This window comes from Trichomycterus rosablanca, chromosome 13, assembly GCF_030014385.1.
Source record: "Trichomycterus rosablanca isolate fTriRos1 chromosome 13, fTriRos1.hap1, whole genome shotgun sequence".
In the NCBI taxonomy this organism is placed as follows: Eukaryota; Metazoa; Chordata; class Actinopteri; order Siluriformes; family Trichomycteridae; genus Trichomycterus; species Trichomycterus rosablanca.
In genome coordinates, this window is record NC_086000.1 from 30,921,363 (window position 1) to 30,943,068 (window position 21,706).

At 41.2% G+C, this 21,706-nt stretch overlaps 1 protein-coding gene across 4 annotated transcripts in view; it reads left to right on the plus strand.

Moving 5' to 3' along the window:
* The window catches only part of babam2 (BRISC and BRCA1 A complex member 2), a 148,173-nt gene that overhangs the window by 46,121 nt on the left and 80,346 nt on the right, over window positions 1–21,706 (plus strand). For all 4 annotated transcript variants that reach the window (XM_063006776.1, XM_063006774.1, XM_063006778.1 and 1 more), the window contains one exon: window positions 1,423–1,497. In XM_063006776.1, coding sequence (XP_062862846.1) covers window positions 1,423–1,497 — 75 coding nt within the window. The remainder of the gene's footprint in view (window positions 1–1,422; window positions 1,498–21,706) is intronic.

Here is a 21,706-nt window from a genome sequence, read left to right on the forward strand (position 1 = left end):
TGGGATAGTTCTTTGTGGTTGTGTGAGGCTGAACGCATTGTGTCATGGGGGTGAAGGGATGTGGCTGATGAATGTGTGGTTAGTGGGATAACTGACAGCGATTAGGAAACATTGCAGAAATGCTCATGATATGATGATGCAAGGCCAAAATTGTACGTAACAGGGCAGTCGAGAAATGGGGGGCTGGTTGTGTTAAGATTAGAAAAAATAAAACGTTTAGAAATAGGCTTATGCCTTGAGGGTTATGGATTTTAAATTCAAACAGAAATTATGTCGGTTAGAGTCATAATTTAAAAGAAAATTAAGGACATCCCATAATATCTACTGAGATTATATGCTGTCTATAAAAAATACACAGATCAGCCATAACAATAAAACCACCTCTTTGTTTCTACACTCACTGTTCATTTTTATCAGCTCCACAATTACTGACTGTTGTCCATCTGTTTCTCTGCATGCTTTGTTAGCCCCCTTTCATGCTGTTCATTCTCAGCACTGCAGTGACACTGACATGGTGGTGGTGTGTTAGTGTGTGTTGTGCTGGTATGAGTGGATCAGACACAGCAGCGCTGCTGGAGTTTTTAAATACCATGTCCACTTACTGTCCACTCTATTAGACACTCCTACCTAGTTGGTCCACCTTGTAGATGTAAAGTCAGAGACGATCGCTCATCTATTGCTGCTGTTTGAGTTGGTCATCTTCTAGATCTTCATCAGTGGTCACAGGATGCTGCCCACGGGGCGCTGTTGGCTGGTTATATTTTTGGTTTGGAGGACTATTCTCAGTCCAGCAGTGACAGTGAGGTGTTTAAAAACTCCATCAGCATTGCTGTGTCTGATCCACTCATACCAGCACAACACACACTAACACACCACCACCATGTCAGTGTCACTGCAGTGCTGAGAATGATCCACCAGCCAAATAATACCTACTCTGTGGTGGTCTACCCTGTCACTGGTTTACCACTGTTTCTTCCTTGGACCACTTTTGATAGATACTGACCACTGCAGACCGGGAACACCCCACAAGAGCTGCAGTTTTGGAGATGCTCTGACCCAGTCGTCTAGCCATCACAATCTGGCCCTTTTTAAACTCACTCAAATCCTTACGCTTGCCCTTTTTTCCTGCTTCTAACATCAACTTTGAGGATAAAATTTTCACTTGCTGCCTAATATATCCCACCTACTAACAGGTGCTGTGATGAAGAGATAATCAGTGTTATTCACTTGGTGTATTCTGTGTTAGAAACGTAGATCGTAAAATGACTCGGCTTTAATAAATACTGTAGCTTTATTTTCCTTGTTCAGTCTTAGAATGACCTACAGCGTTTTTCTAATGTGTGTGTGTGCTGATAATGTTGTGTGTTTGTGTATGTATGCAAAATGTGTGTGTTCATAGACTTCATGTCTGTGTTTTTTTAGACTGGTGAGTTTTCTGCTCGCTTTCTGCTCAAACTCCCAGTGGACTTCAGCAACATTCCCATCTATCTCCTCAAGGTAGGCATACCAAACCCACACAAGGCTATACGAGAACATACCAGCACATACACACCGTAAATGTTTATTGCTGTTAATATTAACAGATTCTTAAGTGCTGCACTTATAGTCTCGATTATTAATTTCATTTTGCAGATTTCAGTTAGATGGTGTTAAGTAATCGTTAGCAGGTGAACGACTGAGTCAGACACTTTCTTTACCTCTGTACTATTATTTAAAAATGTTGTGATTTACAATGTACAGAAACAAAGCAAGACATCAATAGGTGGTATAAAGACCTACTATATTGTCAAAAGTGTTTGTACACTTGATCATGTGCTTGTTTCAAAAAGAAATGGTATTAAAATAGAGTGACCTCAATGTGATCTTTTTAGCTATATGAACACCCACTCTTTTAAGAAGGCTGATGTATGTCTGTGGGAATTTGTGGCCATTCAGTCAAAAGAGCATTTGTATGGCTGGGCACTGATGTTGGTCAAAAAAGCCTCAATTGATGCCTCAGTTCATTTTAAAGCTGTTCAGTGAGGCTGAGGTCAGGGCTCTGTGCAGGTCACTGGAGTTCATTGCTTTGTTCACAGGTGCACAGTAATGCTGGATCAGGAAAGGGTCTTCCCTAAACTTTTGCTGCAAAGTTAGAGTTAATAAATAATTCTAACTAGCAAATGTTGTGACTGAAACACATTTTAATTCACTAATTAGAAAGGGGTGTTTCAATACTGTTGTCCATATAGTCTATATAGGTAGTACTTCTTAGTGCCAAGGTGTGACATGATAAGAATTAATATTGTGATTGCCGCTCAGGTGGCGCAGCGGTAAAGTACGCTAGCTCACCAGAGTTGGGGTTTCGAATACATCGTATCGAATCTCAGCTCTGCCTTTCCGACTAGGCTGGGCGGCTGTATGAACAACGATTGGCTGTTGTTCAGGGTTAGAGGGTAAGAAAGTCGGATCATAGGTCCTCATAACTGGTACGACTGCTGCCCCTGCTGGCTGACTGATGGCTCTGAGGAATAATGCTGATGGGGGTGTGGCCCTCCATGCACAGTGCCCGTCAAGTGTACGAACTCGACTCGTGCAGGTGAAAAATGCACTAGCTATACTGACTGTGCGTACCGGAGGGGGCGCAAGTCAGTTGAGAAGCGTTCTCAGTCAGCAGTGAAGGGTCGAACCAGTATAGAGGACGCATTCAGGGTAATTGGACACGACTAGACTGAGGGATAAAAATTGGGGGGGGGGGGGGGGGGGGGGGGAAGAATTAATATTGTGGAACCTGGATCTTAGCAGTGGTAGACTGGTGTAATAGACCACTGTGCCACCCGAGCACTTTAACTGACTTATAATGTGGATTAATTTGTATATTTTTGATGCTGCTTTGGCACTTTGTTAATGACCCCTACACTCATGTTAGCAGTGTTACGCGGACTCTGTTACACAGAGGAAGTGAGCCGTGCTCTCGTGGACATGTGTGGTGTGCTTAGGGGTGCAGCGTGAAGATGATTGTTTCTGCTTTTTATATTACCATCATTCCAGCTGTCTCAGGCAGGACTCACAGACTTGTTAGAAAATTAGCCTAACACTTAAAAAACTATAATTATTCACTTTACATTGATTTAAAACAATATACATTTATTATCTAAAAAAAAACTTTATTATACAGCAAGGGCAGAAACTAGATAAAACTAGTTAGCACTTTCCCATAAGCATGGTGTTGGTGCCGGTGCCAGAATCTGGTGCCAAACGGTTTGTCGCTTGGTGCTGTTCTGGCCTCATAATCTTCATGGTCAAAGCTTTGACCCAGGCAGTTAAAGGGTGGCAAGTCCTAACATCACCATAGTATCGTTGTTTATCCAATTTTTTGCCATTTACTACTAAAAGCAAGAGAACTACAGCAAAACAACAGTAATGAATCATCATCAGTGGCCCACGGAAAGAAACAATTGCTTTACTTCTAAGATGGTCCTCATGAGAAATAGAAAATATACTGAGAAACAGTGCAGCCACATAACCTGATTATCACACATAATATGCATAAAATGCTCCTGCATAAATATAAATCACAAAAATGGACCACTGAGGTCCCATAATTTGACGTCGGTGTAAAACACTGTGTAATAACTGTACACAATCATAACAAAAAAGCAAACAAAACACTCGGCTTTCGTCCTGCACCTAATATTTGTATATGACAGTCACTCTGTGCTGCACACAGACACTGAAAAAGTTGGTACTGAACAGTTAGATATGCCCTCTAAGAAAGTAGCAAAATTTGCAAAAGAAGAGCACAATCTACTGTGTTGTTTATACTGTACAATGTCTTCTGACTTCTGTTTTCAAATGATGAGACGCTCACATCCACAATGGGCCTTCAAACCAGTGTAAACATGAGTCTGTTATTAAAACGTTTACTAGTTTGCAGAAACCGGCACCAGCTCTGGCACTTTGTTGGTGTAAAAGAGATATCAGTGAATATGCATCTGTTGTGAATCACCAAATATCATTTTCAACATTTGAAATGAATTCATAATGATACATAAACTGAGACAATCGTGTTACAGTAGTGGTAGTTTGAGGGATTTAAGAGAGCTTTGTTGTCATATGCACAGTACAAACTGTACAATCAAATTCTTACTTTACTAGTCCAAAAATGATTATAAGATAGCGGAGCAGTTATATCGAAAAAAACTTTATTATACAAGAAGCACAGAAACTGTATAAACTAAATAATAATAATAGGTTGCATTTTTATAGCGCCTTTTACAATCCCAAGGACGCTTTACATAAAAAAAATTAAATAAAAAAATGAATCAATAAATAAAAGAAAACAAATGAAAACCTAGGAGGGATAATGAGAGGCAAAGATAAAAGATTTGAGTTGCATCTTGAAAGAGGACAAAGTTGAACAGTCACGGAGAGATTGAGGCAGAGAGTTCCAAAATTTCAGGGCAGTAGCACTGAAAGATCTGCCACCCAAGGTAGCCAGTTTAGTATGTGGGACAGTCAGAAGAGCAGAGTTAGAGGATCTAAGGGTGCGAGAGGGACAGTAAACCTGGATGAGTTCAGTGAGATATGTAGGAGTGAGACCATGGAGAGCCTTGAAGGTGAGAATCAGGATTTTGTAGTTAATCCTACAGATGACGGGTAGCCAGTGTAAGTGCTGAATAGGTGTGATGTGTGCAGAGTGTTTAGTAGATGTGAGGACTCGAGCTGCAGAGTTCTGGATGTACTGAAGGGGGTTTATTAGTTTAGCAGGAAGACCGTAAAGGAGAGAGTTGCAGTAATCAAGACGGGAAAAGATGAAGGTGTGAATGAGCATTTTGGCATCGTCTTCACTGAGGATGGGGCGAAGGCGAGCAATATCGCACAGATAGTAAAATGCCGTTTTGGTGAGAGTCTTTATATGAGCTTCAAAGGTGAGTGATTGGTCGGAGAGACGGCCAAGGTTTTTAATGACATGAGCCGACCTGATAGAAACACCATCAACATCGGGAGTGATGTTAGGGATACCAGAAAGTGGTGATTTTGGACCTACTAATACGACTTCAGTTTTATCAGCATTGAGTTTGAGGTAGTTGTGGTGTAACCGCAGTTTAAGATCAGAAATGCAGGTACTTAATGTATGGGCAGAAGCTGTGGGGGAAGCAGTACTAATGTAAATCTGAAATAATCTGCATAGCAGTGGAAGTTAAGGCCATGTTTCTGGATGATCTGGCCTACTGGAGAAATGTACAGAATGAAAAGAAGTGGTCTGAGAACGGAGCCCTGGGGAACCCCTTGAGCAAAGCCAGTAATACCAATAGACTGCCATCTGGAACTAAGAATGTGATGGTTAATGGTATCAAATGCTGCAGTGAGGTCCAAGAGGACAGGTATGGAAAACCCAGTCATAGCACTTTTCCACCAGCATGGTGCTGATGCCAAAATCCTGAACGGTTTGTTCCCATTCTACCACAAAATCACAGGTTCTTGGTGCTTTTCTGGCCTCATAATCTTTATGGTCAAAGCTGTGACCCAAGCGGTTGAAGGGTGGGTGGGGTCCTAACATCACCATAGTATTGTTGTTTATCCACCTTTTCGCTGTTTAATCAGTGGTCTTGGGGCGGCACGGTGGCCCAGTAAAAAGCACTGTCGCCTCACAGCAAGATGGTCCTGGGTTTGATCCCCAGGTGAAACGGTCCGGGTCCTTTCTGTGTGGAGTTTGCATGTTCTCCCTGTGTCTGCGTGGGTTTCCTGCAGGAGCTCTGGTTACCTCCCACAGTCCAAGGACGTGCAAGTGAGGTGAATTGGAGATACAAAATTGTCCATGACTGTGTTTGACATTGAACCAGAATTGATAAATCTGGTGTAACCAGTAGTTACCTGTCCTGTCACGAATGTAATCAAAGTGCGTAAAACATGACGTTAAAATCCCAATACATAAATAATCTCTTACTCAAAGTAAGAGAAGTCCTAAACATGTAAGTACGAATGTGCTTCCAGGAGGTTAGTTACACTTTTTTGGCCAGTTGATTTAGATGAACTTTAACCCAGCAAATCTGCAAACCATGGAATCATGAACCAGTAAAAAACAAGACCACATGCCTTGTGAATTTTTAAAAGCTCTGACACACATTGTACACGCAAACACTAATACTATTAATAATATTAATACACATACACACACATTTAAACGCCCACATTTAATACATACCCATATACGCTAATGCATAGTGATAATTATAAGCCACAGGGTGAATTTCTGAGAGGGGGCAGGAGTGAAGAGAAAAGAGGGGGAAAAGAGAACATGAGAGAGTGCGTGCCTGCAGACACAGAGCGCTTCAGAGCTGATCCAGACTGACGGGCTGCTGATTAGTCAACTCACAGCCACAACCACCACCGTCTGTATGGGTGTATGGATATTTCCATTTATGGCATTTAGCAGATGTTTTTATCCATACTGATGTACTATTGTGACTTTCTCAAGGGCAATCTGCCAATGGTGGGGCTTAAACCAGCAACCTCATGATTACTAGCTTTAATCGCTGTAATACCAATGCTGGAAATATTAATGTAAAAAACATGCAATGGAGCTACACACGTACATACACCGACGAGGCATAACATTATGACCACTGACAGGTGAAGTGAATAACACTGATTACCTCTTCATCACGGCACCTGTTAGTGGGTGGGATATATTAGGCAGCAAGTGAACATTTTATCCTCAAAGTTGATGTGTTAGAAGCAGAAAAATGGGCAAGCGTAAGGATTTAAGTGAGTTTGACAAGGACCAAATTGTGATGGCTAGACGACTGGGTCAGAGCATCTCCAAAACTGCAGCTCTTGTGGGGTGTTCCCGGTCTGCAGTGGTCAGTATCTATCAAAAGTGCTATACAGTGGACGGCCAAGTCTCATTGTGGTCCCATGCGGTCCGATCTAACAGACGAGCTACTGTAGCTCAGATTGCTGAAGAAGTTAATGCTGGTTCTGATAGAAAGGTGTCAGAATACACAGTGCATCTTAGTTTGTTGTGTATGGGGCAGCAAAAGGGGAACAAACACAATATTAGGAAGGTGGTCATAATGTTATGTCTGATCAGTGTACATCGATATATTTAATATACAAGGGATCTTCAAAAAGTTTCCGCACTTTTATAGTTTGGTTGGGGACGGGAGGAGTAGTAATTGGTCGTGACTGAGAGTCACGATTTAGCGCCATCTGATTTCCACCTTTTTGGACACTCAAAGAAGCTTTGAGGGGAAGAAGATTTTCATATGATGATGATGTGAAAGCAGTGGTGCATCAGTGGCTACACGCTCAACCCAGAAAATTTTTGCTGATGGCATTAAAGAGTTGGTATGACGCTGGGAAAAATACATCACGAAGGAAGGTGACTATGTAGAAAAGTGATGTAATTTGCTTTTAAATTTTTTAATAAATAAAAAATAAATGTTTTAATAAAAAAGGTTTTTAAGGACTTTACTGTGGTTTTAATAGCCTTTCTAGTTTTGTGTAATTTTGTTAATTTCCTTCACCATGATGGCATGGAATCTTTCCAACCAATTAAAACATCTTTTTACAATTACCCAGGTGCATTTTATTTATTATTTACAGCATTGTTATCCGGAACTGAAAGCTACATAGAGGGCTTTGGTCATATCTAACCTGTATCGTTTTGTCTATTGCAAGTTACATTCAAGATAAAAATATAAAAAGTGCATAAACTGGATGAACTAAAACCCAGTTAGTGATTTTGCACCTGTTATCAGGTCAAGTTAAATCTATTTGTATAGCACTTTTTTTTTTTTTTACAATAGACATCGTCTCAAAGCACCTTTACAGAATCCAGGACCAAAAACCAAAACCCCTGTTGAGCAAGCCAAGGGCAACAGTGGCAAGGAAAAACTCCTAAAACTTTAAAAGTACAGAGAAGAAACCTTGAGGGAAACAGAATAATTTGACAGAATTAGAAATAAACAAACCATGCAAAACCCTAAAATGTGCTTAAATTATTCACTGACTTCATTTTTCAAAGAAAAGAGCCACATTTCTCGGCTGTCATTAAATAACACTCGAATGGTCGAATGTAATCCATGAACAAAGATCAAAGACGAAAATTCTCGTCCGTGTTTTGATCCCATACATTGACAGAATTGGTCGGGAGTTTTCCAAACTCAGTTATCCAGAGTTGTGTTTTAAGCTGTTTTACACTTCAACATTTTGGACGTTTTAAGTAACCACTTGCTAAGTGAATTGCCATAGGATTGCTAGGACTGTCTTGTAGTCCAAATTAACCAGTAAACATGAGGCACTTGAACGCTATGTGAATGAAAAATGTTAAATCACTAAACACAAATCTTAAATTTTGTATTTTACAACAAATTGTATATTACGCAGGAAAAGGCTCATTTCACGGTTCATGACGCAATTCTCACTGCCTTAAATTAGGTGTGGCCTTACATATAAAATACAATTATTTCTAACCAAAGTAAAGAATTTTATTAGAGCTCATGTTTCAGTCTGGTCATTTTAGGCTATCTAAGAATTCGGACAGGCTTCTTTTCAGGAGAGGATAGGATGATGTGAAATGTATCTATGTAGAGAGCTCACTAGGTTGTCAGACAAACCCAATACAAGATTCTGCCTATTTGGTGGGTGCTCACGTGCCATGTATCATCAACACTCGGCCTGAAGAGAGCATCAGCCAAGGGTTCCTTGGCCCTGCTAAAAAAAGAAACTGCTGACCTCTGGATTTCATTGTAACACCACACTGCTGTTATCTTTGTTCCTCAATCTGTAGATCTTGCCTATCCGAGGCTGCAGAATATAATTTTCTAATGCTTACATTCATAATAATGTAAGTGCTCATAAAGTGCTCAGTGGTAACGAGTGGTCAGACTTAAATACATAAGAAAGGAATGTGCTTTCAGTTTCACCAGTTCATGTTTATCAAGGTGAACTTGAACCTTGTAGATATGTAAACCTTGCAAGCACGAGCCAATAGAAAACAAGATGCAGGGCTGTTATCTTTCTGAAGAAAAACTTAAGGAAACTGCCCACTCAGTGCTGATCATGACCGTCATTTCCGTTACATTAAGAATTGCTCACTTGATGTGAAAACAAACCTGCATGTTAGCAAATATTATCCTTATGCTTCCTCCAAAATCTTATTACTTCAAGACCTGCCTTAATAGTTTGCTTTTTGCTCATGTGACCACTACTTCACACCAAGACCAAGAGAAACAGGTTTAAAGAACCACCTTGGCAAATAAGGAAATGAGATGCTCATTCAGCTCTCTGCCCACTTACAATAAGTCTTTCATAGCAATGTGTGCCTTATTTTACAGGGATTTCCCTGAAACAGGTAATGAAAATATTTAAAATTAGACCTCGGTGCTTTCTGAAACCTGACAAATTCAGTGTAAAAGCCCTTTTCATTTTCACTCTTCATTCATTACAGTTAGCAAAATGTTCACGTACTCTCGGTGCCCAAGTTTGTGGGTTTGAGTTTGTCCTTTGGCCCGTGCAAGGACGTGATGAGGCTCGGAGGGACGGTCTTATATACTGCGATCATTGCCTACAGTGTGCCATCTCACTGGCTTTAGCTCACTGGTCTGGACATGTTTACCTTCCCGAATGGGCTCATGGCCTTCAGGGAGCAGCATGCCTGTCACAAGGGTGCAGCCTCGGATAGGCAAGATCTACAGAGTGAGGAAAAATGATAACAGCAGTGTGGTGTTACAATGAAATCCAGAGGTCAGCAGTTTCTTTTTTTAGCAGGGCAGAGGAACCCTTGGCTGATGCTCTCTTTAGGCCGAGTGTTGATGATACATGGCACGTGAGCACCCACCAAATAGGCAGAATCTTATATTGGGTTTGTCTGACAACCTAGTGAGCTCTCTACATACAGTGCTGTGATGTTAAACTTCTTGATGACACTGCGCACGGTAGACACAGGAACATTCAGGTCTTTGGAGATGGACTTGTAGCCTTGAGATTGCCCATGCTTCCTCACAATTTTGCTTCTCAAGTCCTCAGACAGTTCTTTGGTCTTCTTTCTTTTCTCCATGCTCAATGTGGTACACACAAGGACACAGGACAGAGGTTGAGTCAACTTTAATCCATTTTAACTGGCTGCAAGTGTGATTTAGTTATTGCCACCACCTGTTATGTGCCACAGGTAAGTAACAGGTGCTGTTAATTACACAAATTAGAGAAGCATCACATGATTTTTCAAAGGGTGCCAATACTTTTGTCCACCCCCTTTTTTATGTTTGGTGTGGAATTATATCCAATTTGGCTTTTTGACAATTCTTTTTGTGGTTTTCCATTGAAGACAAATTAAATGAACATTTTAATACCAAAGCATTTGTGATTGCAATCATTTTCTGGAAGAAATTGAGTATTATCTGACAGAATTGCAGGGGTGCCAATACTTTTGGCCAGCACTGTAGATACATTTCACGTCATCCTATCCTCTCCTGAAAAGAAGCCTGTCCGAATTCTTAGATAGCCTAAAATGCTCCTACTAAGGTACCTTATTTTTAAGCGATAAACTGACCAAATGACGAGGTAGAGGTGAAGGCAAACCCAGAATTCAATGACATTGAAATGACAAATGTGGCGGACGGATACAGAGCAACAAATTGAGTTCTTTTCAATTGCAAGTAAATTCTCATTGATTTTTAATTTGTATAAAGGTGCACAAGTGTCATTTATTAGCAAATTCGGGCTGTCAGTGACGATTAAACTTTTTTCTGTAAACAGAGGAAGATGTTAGCTGGCATGCTAGCGGGTTGGGCCGCCTTAGCCCATTGGTTAGAATGGCCTGAGGCTAACTGTGTTAGCTTAGTAAGTCAAAACTGTGGTGACGTCATGATCTCTGTCTAAATAGTGCATCTGAATAACCTGATCTATAGGTTTAATGTCTTATTGGAATCCTCTTTACTTAGGCAGCTGCCCAGGTAGCGAGCAAGGCAGCTCACTAGGTTTTCGGACAGACCCATAGTACTACTTACATTTAATTTTTACATCAGCAGAATTAAGGTACTTTGTGTCTGTGAACAAACGATTGTTTTGTCTGTGACCCTCATAGGCGTGGTTAAATGTTTACATACACAAGATGTGTCTCTCAATGCAGCCTTGAAACTGCTGAATGAAGAAGAACACACTACTTAGTCCAATAACATATTTTTATTCATTACAGTTCTGTAAATAGTAGCCATCAACAAGCTTTTGGTACTCTGACTGAATCTTTCAGAGTGAATTTGACAGTTATTCCACACAAATGCAGATTTGTCTCATATTCGCACTTTGAAGACGTTTTACAACACCGCTTCAAGTCAAGTGCTGAACAAAGTGGCTGTTCATTGTTAATTTGAAATTAAATAAATACATTATTGAATCGAATAATCGAATTTAAGGGAAACATTGAGTTTAAGGGTACAAATTTCTCCACTAAGTGTGTTGAGTTTCAAAGATTTTGAGTTTAGGGATGTCAAGGTACCACTGTAATAAGAATTCGTTGGATTTCTAGATACAGTTGAGGTCAGGTCTTTAAGAGGGCTTTTCCAAAAGTTTTATTTTACTCAGGTATATCAATTCCAAAACCAGTACTGACAATGTGTTTAGGGTCAGTTTCATGCTGCAACACCCAATTGCATCCATCCATCTGATACACCCATTCCATAAACCATGCTGAGAATGGTTCACCACCCGAATGACATTTGCTTAGTGGTTGTTCTATAGGAGTCCTTCGTTATTGATGGATGGGATAGAGGGGGTAACAAAGTGGACCAAACAGCAGATTGACTACAGTTAGTAATTGCATACTTACTCACTGCTCATAAAATGACCAGTGAATCTACCTACAAAACATATCTTGTCCAGCATGATCACAAAACTGTACTTTCCAAGGTCATCCAAGTTGTTTCTTCCTAATAATCGTTCTATGTTCTGGTGGCTTAATGTCATTTTGATCTCCCATTTGCTTCTAAATGTCATTGTGTGGTGTGTGTTGCAAGTGTCGCTGTGTGTGTGACCAGCTTAATCGCTCTCACTCCAGTGGAGCATCATGGACTATTAGCACAAACCCACTCCTCTCACAAAAGGGCAGCAGGAGTGATCGCACTGCCCTCTCACAGAAATGAAAGCATTGTCACCACTTTTAGTTTGTTCTTAAGCTACATTATATAATTAGAAGTATGTGGACACCAGACCATTAACTCCCATTCTAAATCAATGGTCATCTCATTCCAGAACCAAGGACATAAAGTTGGCCATAACAGCCTCCACTCTTCTGGAAAAGTCCAGAAAGTTGAATCAGTTCATCTGGACACAAAGTTTGGTGTGGAGATACCGCTTCTTCTTTAGAAGTCACTTGGATCCACACCAAACTTTGTGTCCAGATGAACTGATTCAACTTTGTGGATTTGTCCACCTGCATAATAGAGCATGCATCAAGAGATTCTGGAGTGTTTCCACAGGATGTCTGTGGGAATTTTTGGCCATATAGTCTAGTCAACAGAGCATTTGTAAGGTCAGACACTAGTGTTGGACAAGAAGATCTGGCGGGCATTTGACATTTCAGTTCATTCTAAAAGTGTTCAGTGGGATTGTTTCTTGAATTTGGTTGCCAGACAGCTTTACAGTGCAGTTGTTAGTCTTAATCTAAATATGTGTGTATATTTCATTATTCTTGTTGAAACTCACCTAAAGTAACACCAGATTGGAACAGCGGTCCAGCCTTGTCCAGTCTAGTGCCACATAGTATACATCTGTAAATTAACAACAAAAAGCACTCTTTTTCGAGGTCACTTTATACCCGGTGGCACTTTCTGTCCAGTCCTGTGGCAGCTATGTGCCCACACTAATTATTTTCCAGTTATTTTCTAATTATTTTCTCCTTTGTTATAAATGCATTTCAGCTCCACAGATGGAGGTCAGTAAAGGGTTCTGGGGTTGAATTGGTCATGTGGGGCTCTGCCTTAGCCTCTCTTACCTAATTTGTTTAAGCAAATAATGTCAAGGCTGTCTGTACCTATTAAAATCCTAATTTTAAATATAGTAAATAAAACACGGCAGTGCAAATCCTTTCCCGAAAAGCATAACGAATGACTAATGTATAAGAATAAATGTTTCAGATCTGTAGGGTTGGAGTTAATGATCAGTCTTATTGGCTATCATTCTGGTGGCCGGGGGCAAGCTTTAAAGTAGACGATGCATTGGCATGCTAAGTAAAGAGGGTTTAAGGAATGGGTTTAGTGCCAGTGTTGGAAATGCTAAATCTGTATGCTGCAGTAAGAAATAGCTCTAATATTGAATTTGAAGAAACATAAAGCTGTTTACTCTTCTCAAGGTTTTTGGTTGGTTTTCTTTTTAGTTTCAAAGTCTTATACGTCAGTGGTTTCCCAAATCATTGTACTCCTGTATTCTTGGCTCAATAAATCTTAGAATTCATTAAGGTTCTTTTGGTTCTATTCTTTGTGCTAATGTATGCTGATAAAAACTCCCAATCCACTTTTTTCCTGGTACAGATGTGGGCAGAGATGTGTATTATTCTCAGAACAATTATGTACACCGATCAGGCATAACATTAAAACCACCTCCTGGTTTCTACACTTACTGTCCATTTTATCAGCTCCACTTACCATATGAAAGCACTTTGTAGTTCTACAATTAGTCCTGGGAGAGTCCTGACCATTGAAGAACAGCATGAATGGGGGCTAACAAAGCATGCAGAGAAACAGATGGACTACAGTCAGTAATTGTAGAACTACAAAGTGCTTCTATATGGTAAGTGGAGCTGATAAAAATGTACATTGTGTGTAGAAACAAGGAGGTTTTAATGTTATGGCTGATTGGTGTACATACTGATGTGTGTTTATGTTGCATTCATTAGACAATTAAAATCTTTCCCATAAACGCTTGACTGAGTGTCTATACTTAGCCTTAAGTTCTGGGCTTGGTCTCATCTGTCATTTTATTTGCTAGTTCTTAAATTGTAATATAAATCTGTTAAAATTGTTTACTTGTTTACTTGTACACACATGTCTGTGTTGTTCTCCAGCTTTGAAGAACCGACTGTGTGGCATTCGGGATTTAAACCACAGGCTTTGCCGTTTTCACATGTCAGCATGTTGAACCTCTAAGCTAAATGATGGTGATTGATCTGAATGACACTGTGTTAAAGAAAACAAGCGCACCTTCTCATAGTCGTATTTTTACATATTACATCTTTATCAGGCGTGTTCATATTGTCTTTGTTTTCTACAGATCAGGTTAAACAGCTTTCATGCTTTGAGAGATAAAGTGAAGAACAAAATCTCTCTTTCAAAGCCCTCAGTCTAAGCATTCGACATCTTAGAGAAAAAAATCACTTCTACAGCTCTCGCAACCCAGTAAAGCTGAGATTAGAAAACAGAGAGTGACACAAAGCCCCTTATAGAGCAGCATGAAGATCCAGGGTTCAGCGTTTCTTTGGAGTTATTCTGAGCTTTCTGCTTGTCGGTTTTTGTTTTTTTTCTCTCTGTGGAGAATCTCTGTGTGTTTTCACATCTTCACATCTATGAAAAAATCCTTCACTTCATGTCCTGCTTCATTCTGAAGTGGTTGTTTTTGAATCTCTGGAGTCTTCAGGTTTTGCTCTTATATGCAAATGCAACTTTTTTTGATGGTTTTTATGTTTTCTACTCCGTGCAACAATTCTTTAAAATTGCTGTAGCATAGAAGTAGTGCAGATAAAAAAAAGTTCACCTTCTTTCTTTTTGTTTTTACCATTGACTGGCATAAGCATTTGTTCACATAAAGATCTTTGATGCTGATGCTGTTTTAATTAGAATGTGTTAATCATATGCATAGACGCATGGTAAGAATCAAGATGACACTCCATCATTCATTAAAATCTAACAGAAAATATGTATCAACCAATCAGACTGTGATTCAGCCAATCAAACAATCAATGGCTAAACACTTTTATCAAATGCAACTTATACACTGTTTAATTTATCAGCTCTACTTACCATATAGAAGCACTTTGTAGTTCTACAATTACTGACTGTAGTCCATCTGTTTCTCTGCATGCTTTGTTAGCCCCCTTTCATGCTGTTCTTCAATGGTCAGGACCCCCACAGGACCACCACAGAGCAGGTATTATTTGGGTGGTGGATCATTCTCAGCACTGCAGTGACACTGACATGGTGGTGGTGTGTTAGTGTGTGTTGTGCTGGTATGAGTGGATAAGACACAACAATGCTGATGGAGTTTTTAAACACCTCACTGTCACTGCTGGACTGAGAATAGTCCACCAACCAAAAATATATCCAGCCAGCAGCACCCTGTGGGCAGCGTCCTATGACCATTGTAGACGGTCTAGAAGTTGACCAACTCAAACAGCAGCAATAGATGAGCGACCGTCTCTGACTTTACATCTACAAGGTGGACCAACTAGGTAGGAGTGTCTGATAGAGTGGACAGTGAGTGGACACGGTATTTAAAAGCGCCAGCAGCGCTGCTGTGTCTGATCCACTCATACCAGCACAACACACACTAACACACCACCACCATGTCAGTGTCACTGCAGTGCTGAGAATGATCCACCATCTAAATTATACCTGCTTTGTGGTGGTCCTGTGGGGGTCCTGACCATTGAAGAACAGAGTAAAAGCAGGTTAAAAAAGCATGCAGAGAAACAGATGGACTACAGTCAGTAATTGTAGAACTACAAAGTGCTTCTAAGTGGAGCTGATCAAATGGACAGTGAGTGTAGAAACAAGGAGGTGATTTTGATGTTATGCCTGATCGGTGTATATATACAGTGTATCACAAAAGTGAGTACACCCCTCACATTTCTGCAAATATTTCATTATATCTTTTCATGGGACAACACTATAGACATGAAACTTGGATATAACTTAGAGTAGTCAGTGTACAACTTGTATAGCAGTGTAGATTTACTGTCTTCTGAAAATAACTCAACACACAGCCATTAATGTCTAAATGGCTGGCAACATAAGTGAGTACACCCCACAGTGAACATGTCCAAATTGTGCCCAAAGTGTCAATATTTTGTGTGACCACCATTATTATCCAGCACTGCCTTAACCCTCCTGGGCATGGAATTCACCAGAGCTGCACAGGTTGCTACTGGAATCCTCTTCCACTCCTCCATGATGACATCACGGAGCTGGTGGATGTTAGACACCTTGAACTCCTCCACCTTCCACTTGAGGATGCGCCACAGGTGCTCAATTGGGTTTAGTCCATCACCTTTACCTTCAGCTTCCTCAGCAAGGCAGTTGTCATCTTGGAGGTTGTGTTTGGGGTCGTTATCCTGTTGGAAAACTGCCATGAGGCCCAGTTTTCGAAGGGAGGGGATCATGCTCTGTTTCAGAATGTCACAGTACATGTTGGAATTCATGTTTCCCTCAATGAACTGCAGCTCCCCAGTGCCAGCAACACTCATGCAGCCCAAGACCATGATGCTACCACCACCATGCTTGACTGTAGGCAAGATACAGTTGTCTTGGTACTTCTCACCAGGGCGCCGCCACACATGCTGGACACCATCTGAGCCAAACAAGTTAATCTTGGTCTCGTCAGACCACAGGGCATTCTAGTAATCCATGTTCTTGGACTGCTTGTCTTCAGCAAACTGTTTGCTGGCTTTCTTGTGCGTCAGCTTCCTTCTGGGATGACGACCATGCAGACCGAGTTGATGCAGTGTGCGGCGTATGGTCTGAGCACTGACAGGCTGACCTCCCACGTCTTCAACCTCTGCAGCAATGCTGGCAGCACTCATGTGTCTATTTTTTAAAGCCAACCTCTGGATATGACGCCGAACACGTGGACTCAACTTCTTTGGTCGACCCTGGCGAAGCCTGTTCCGAGTGGAACCTGTCCTGGAAAACCGCTGTATGACCTTGGCCACCATGCTGTAGCTCAGTTTCAGGGTGTTAGCAATCTTCTTATAGCCCAGGCCATCTTTGTGGAGAGCAACAATTCTATTTCTCACATCCTCAGAGAGTTCTTTGCCATGAGGTGCCATGTTGAATATCCAGTGGCCAGTATGAGAGAATTGTACCCAAAACACCAAATTTAACAGCCCTGCTCCCCATTTAAACCTGGGACCTTGACACATGACACCAGGGAGGGACAACGACACATTTGGGCACAATTTGGACATGTTCACTGTGGGGTGTACTCACTTATGTTGCCAGCTATTTAGACATTAATGGCTGTGTGTTGAGTTATTTTCAGAAGACAGTAAATCTACACTGCTATACAAGCTGTACACTGACTACTCTAAGTTATATCCAAGTTTCATGTCTATAGTGTTGTCCCATGAAAAGATATAATGAAATATTTGCAGAAATGTGAGGGGTGTACTCACTTTTGTGATACACTGTATATACAGTGTATCACAAAAGTGAGTACACCCCTCACATTTCTGCAGATATTTAAGTATATCTTTTCATGGGACAACACTGACAAAAAGACACTTTGACACAATGAAAAGTAGTCTGTGTGCAGCTTATATAACAGTGTAAATTTATTCTTCCCTCAAAATAACTCAATATACAGCCATTAATGTCTAAACCACCGGCAACAAAAGTGAGTACACCCCTAAGAGACTACACCCCTAAATGTCCAAATTGAGCACTGCTTGTCATTTTCCCTCCAAAATGTCATGTGACTCGCTAGTGTTACTAGGTCTCGGGTGTGCATAGGGAGCAGGTGTGTTCAATTTAGTGGTACAGCTCTCACACTCTCTCATACTGGTCACTGAAAGTTCCAACATGGCACCTCATGGCAAAGAACTCTCTGAGGATCTTAAAAGACGAATTGTTGCGCTACATGAAGATGGCCAAGACTACAAGAAGATTGCCAACACCCTGAAAGTGAGCTGCAGCACAGTGGCCAAGATCATCCAGCGTTTTAAAAGAGCAGGGTCCACTCAGAACAGACCTCGCGTTGGTCGTCCAAAGAAGCTGAGTGCACGTGCTCAGCGTCACATCCAACTGCTGTCTTTGAAAGATAGGCGCAGGAGTGCTGTCAGCATTGCTGCAGAGATTGAAAAGGTGGGGGGTCAGCCTGTCAGTGCTCAGACCATACGCCGCACACTACATCAAATTGGTCTGCATGGCTGTCACCCCAGAAGGAAGCCTCTTCTGAAGTCTCTACACAAGAAAGCCCGCAAACAGTTTGCTGAAGACATGTCAACAAAGGACATGGATTACTGGAACCATGTCCTATGGTCTGATGAGACCAAGATTAATTTGTTTGGTTCAGATGGTCTCAAGCATGTGTGGCGGCAATCAGGTGAGGAGTACAAAGATAAGTGTGTCATGCCTACAGTCAAGCATGGTGGTGGGAATGCCATGGTCTGGGGCTGCATGAGTGCAGCAGGTGTTGGGGAGTTACATTTCATTGAGGGACACATGAACTCCAATATGTACTGTGAAATACTGAGCAGAGCATGATCCCCTCCCTCCGGAAACTGGGTCGCAGGGCAGTGTTCCAGCATGATAATGACCCCAAACACACCTCTAAGACGACCACTGCTTTATTGAAGAGGCTGAGGGTAAAGGTGATGGACTGGCCAAGCATGTCTCCAGACCTAAACCCAATAGAACATCTTTGGGGCATCCTCAAGCGGAAGGTGGAGGAGCGCAAAGTCTCGAATATCCGCCAGCTTCGTGATGTCGTCATGGAGGAGTGGAAAAGCATTCCAGTGGCAACCTGTGAAGCTCTGGTAAACTCCATGCCCAGGAGAGTTAAGGCAGTTCTGGGAAATAATGGTGGCCACACAAAATATTGACACTTCAGGAACTTTCACTTAGGGGTGTACTCACTTTTGTTGCCGGTGGTTTAGACATTAATGGCTGTATATTGAGTTATTTTGAGGGAAGAATAAATTTACACTGTTATATAAGCTGCACACAGACTACTTTTCATTGTGTCAAAGTGTCATTCTGTCAGTGTTGTCCCATGAAAAGATATACTTAAATATCTGCAGAAATGTGAGGGGTGTACTCACTTTTGTGATACACTGTATATATGGTGATCTGGTCTTCCAGTGAGATGTTGGGTTTGATTTGGCCTAGGTTCCATTTGTCCTCTTTGCCGTCCAAGATACTCTCAAAAGTCTTTGCCAGCACCAAAGTTCAAAGGCATCAATATTTTTTATATTTTGCCCCTTTTTTATACTCCAGCTTAAAAGAACCACAGAGAACACCACAGTATGTATATATAGCATACACGTTTATTTTTATCAGAACACCACATCTGAACTTCTGAAGGTTACTGACTGTCTATTTTCCCTGCAGCAGTTTTCAATTTTGCAAAGTACCTGCAAAACTTTTCTCTAACAAACAGGTTTTTGTTGGCAGAACTTTCCACACATGCGTTGTATCTACTAAGAGTTTTGATCTGATCATAACAGACACGTCTGACGTAGCATTTCGTGCCCAGTTGGGTTCAGAGCAGAGGGCACAGACTCTTTTTCCTGCCCTGTGCGTGACTGCATAGTATTTGATGCTTGTGCCAGTAGTTGTAATTTGCAGTCTGATTGTGCCCTGCAACAGTAAACACTTACTAAGGGCTCAGGAATCTTAAGAGCTAAAATAATTGCAGGTTCTCTCCGCGCAGATCTGTGTGTTTTACCGTTCTGCACTTCTGCCCAGAACTGAGGCCAGTTCTTTATCAAACTCCACCTTCACTGCCTATAAATAGAGAAAGGGATTTGTTTCTGCAGCAGGTTAATAAACTGGGTAAAGTTAAATTGTTACTTCACATATGGTGATTTAAAGAAGTGCAAATGCAAAGATTTTGTAGAATATTATTAATCTTGGAGTTTTATCTACAAAAAAGTTGATAATTGGTGGTTCGGGGGTTGCTAATGCAACAGGCAATGCAGCGCTGAAAAGACCAGCTAAGCCCGTCGCTCTAATAAACAATTATGCTGCTATTTGGCTGCCAAATTATAGGTTGGTCTGAGCCTGAGGATTAAAATAAAATGTCAAACTAGAAGTTCACAAAACGAGTGAAATTGGTTGGAAGTACTGTTGCTGTGGTTGGGATTAAAGAGAATTCATTGGGTAAAGATTCTAGTAAACAAGGACAGGGAATCCTCTTTATGCCGCTGCAACAGCGACTCCTCCTTGCGACTTTCTTGTTTAATATCAGTGCCTGACCTCACAAATGCTTTTATGTCTGAATAGGTCAAAACAGACATTCCAACTTTTGTAGAAAGCCCTCACTGAAATGTGAAAGGTGCTGACCACCTCCTGGTTTCTACACACACTGTCCATTTTACCATATAGAAGCACTTTGTAGTTCTACAATTACTGACTGTAGTCCATCTGTTTCTCTACATACCTTTTTAGCCCACAGAGCAGGTATTATTTGGGTGGTGGATGATTCTCAGCACTGCAGTGACACTGACATGGTGGTGGTGTGTTAGTGTGTGTTGTGCTGGTATGAGTGGATCAGACACAGCAATGCTGATGGAGTTTTTAAACACCTTACTATCCTTGCCGGACTGAGAACAGTCCACCAACCAAAAATATCCAGCCAACAACGCCCCATGGGCAGCGTCCTGTGACCACTGATGAAGGTCTAGAAGATGACCAACTCAAACAGCAGCAATAGATGAGCGATCGTCTCTGACTTTACATCTACAAGGTGGACCAACTAGGTAGGAGTGTCTAATAGAGTGGACAGTGAGTGGACACGGTATTTAAAAACTCCAAGCAGCGCTGCTGTGTCTGATCCACTCATACCAGCACAACACACACTAACACACCACCACCATGTCAGTGTCACTGCAGTGCTGAGAATGATCCACCACCTAAATAATACCTGCTCTGTGGTGATCCTGTGGGGGTCCTGACCATCAGAGAACAAAGTATGTAGAGAAACAGATGGACTGCAGTCAGTAATTGTAGAACTACAAAGTGCTTCTATATAGTAATTGGAGCTGATTAAATGGACAGTGAGTGTAGAAACCAGGAGGTGGTCATAATGTTATGCCTGATCGGTGTATATGTTCAAGGTTGGCTGGTTGCTATTCGTGTGCTTACACCAACCTTAACAGTGATGATTTCTCATGTATGTCATTTGCATAAATAGGTCTGATGATGAAAAAGGGATGGACTGATTGGGTGTGTTCGAAAACCTAGTGATCTCTCTACATAGACAGCGCTTTACGTCATCCTACGCTCACTCCCGAGAAGGAGGCTGTTTGAAATCTTAGATGCTTTAACATGCTGCCTAGTAAGTCACCTTAAATCTGAACGGTATTTTGAAAGAATATTGAGGGAGCGTCCGATGCTGCCTTAACAGTGAAGGCAATCCCAGCATTCAGTGCGGCACAACTTTTTTCACCGAAAAATAAAAAATATGGCGGACGGTTATTTTCAAACATAAATAAATTATTATTGATTTTTAATTTGTATAAACTTGAACAAGTGTATTTACATGCAAATTCAGCAAATTTACCCATTTTCGGTACACGAGGGTGATGTTAGTTGACATGCTACCACATTGTGCCACCTCATCCCATTGGTTTGAATAGCATGAGGCTAACTGAGTTAGCTTAGTAAGTGAAAACTGATGGAATCACTGTCTAAGTAGCGTGTTCGAATAACCTGCCTTAAAAGTCAATGACTTATTAGAATCCTCTCTACTTAGGCAGCTGCCTATGTAGGCAGTAAGACAGCAAGGCAGCTCACTA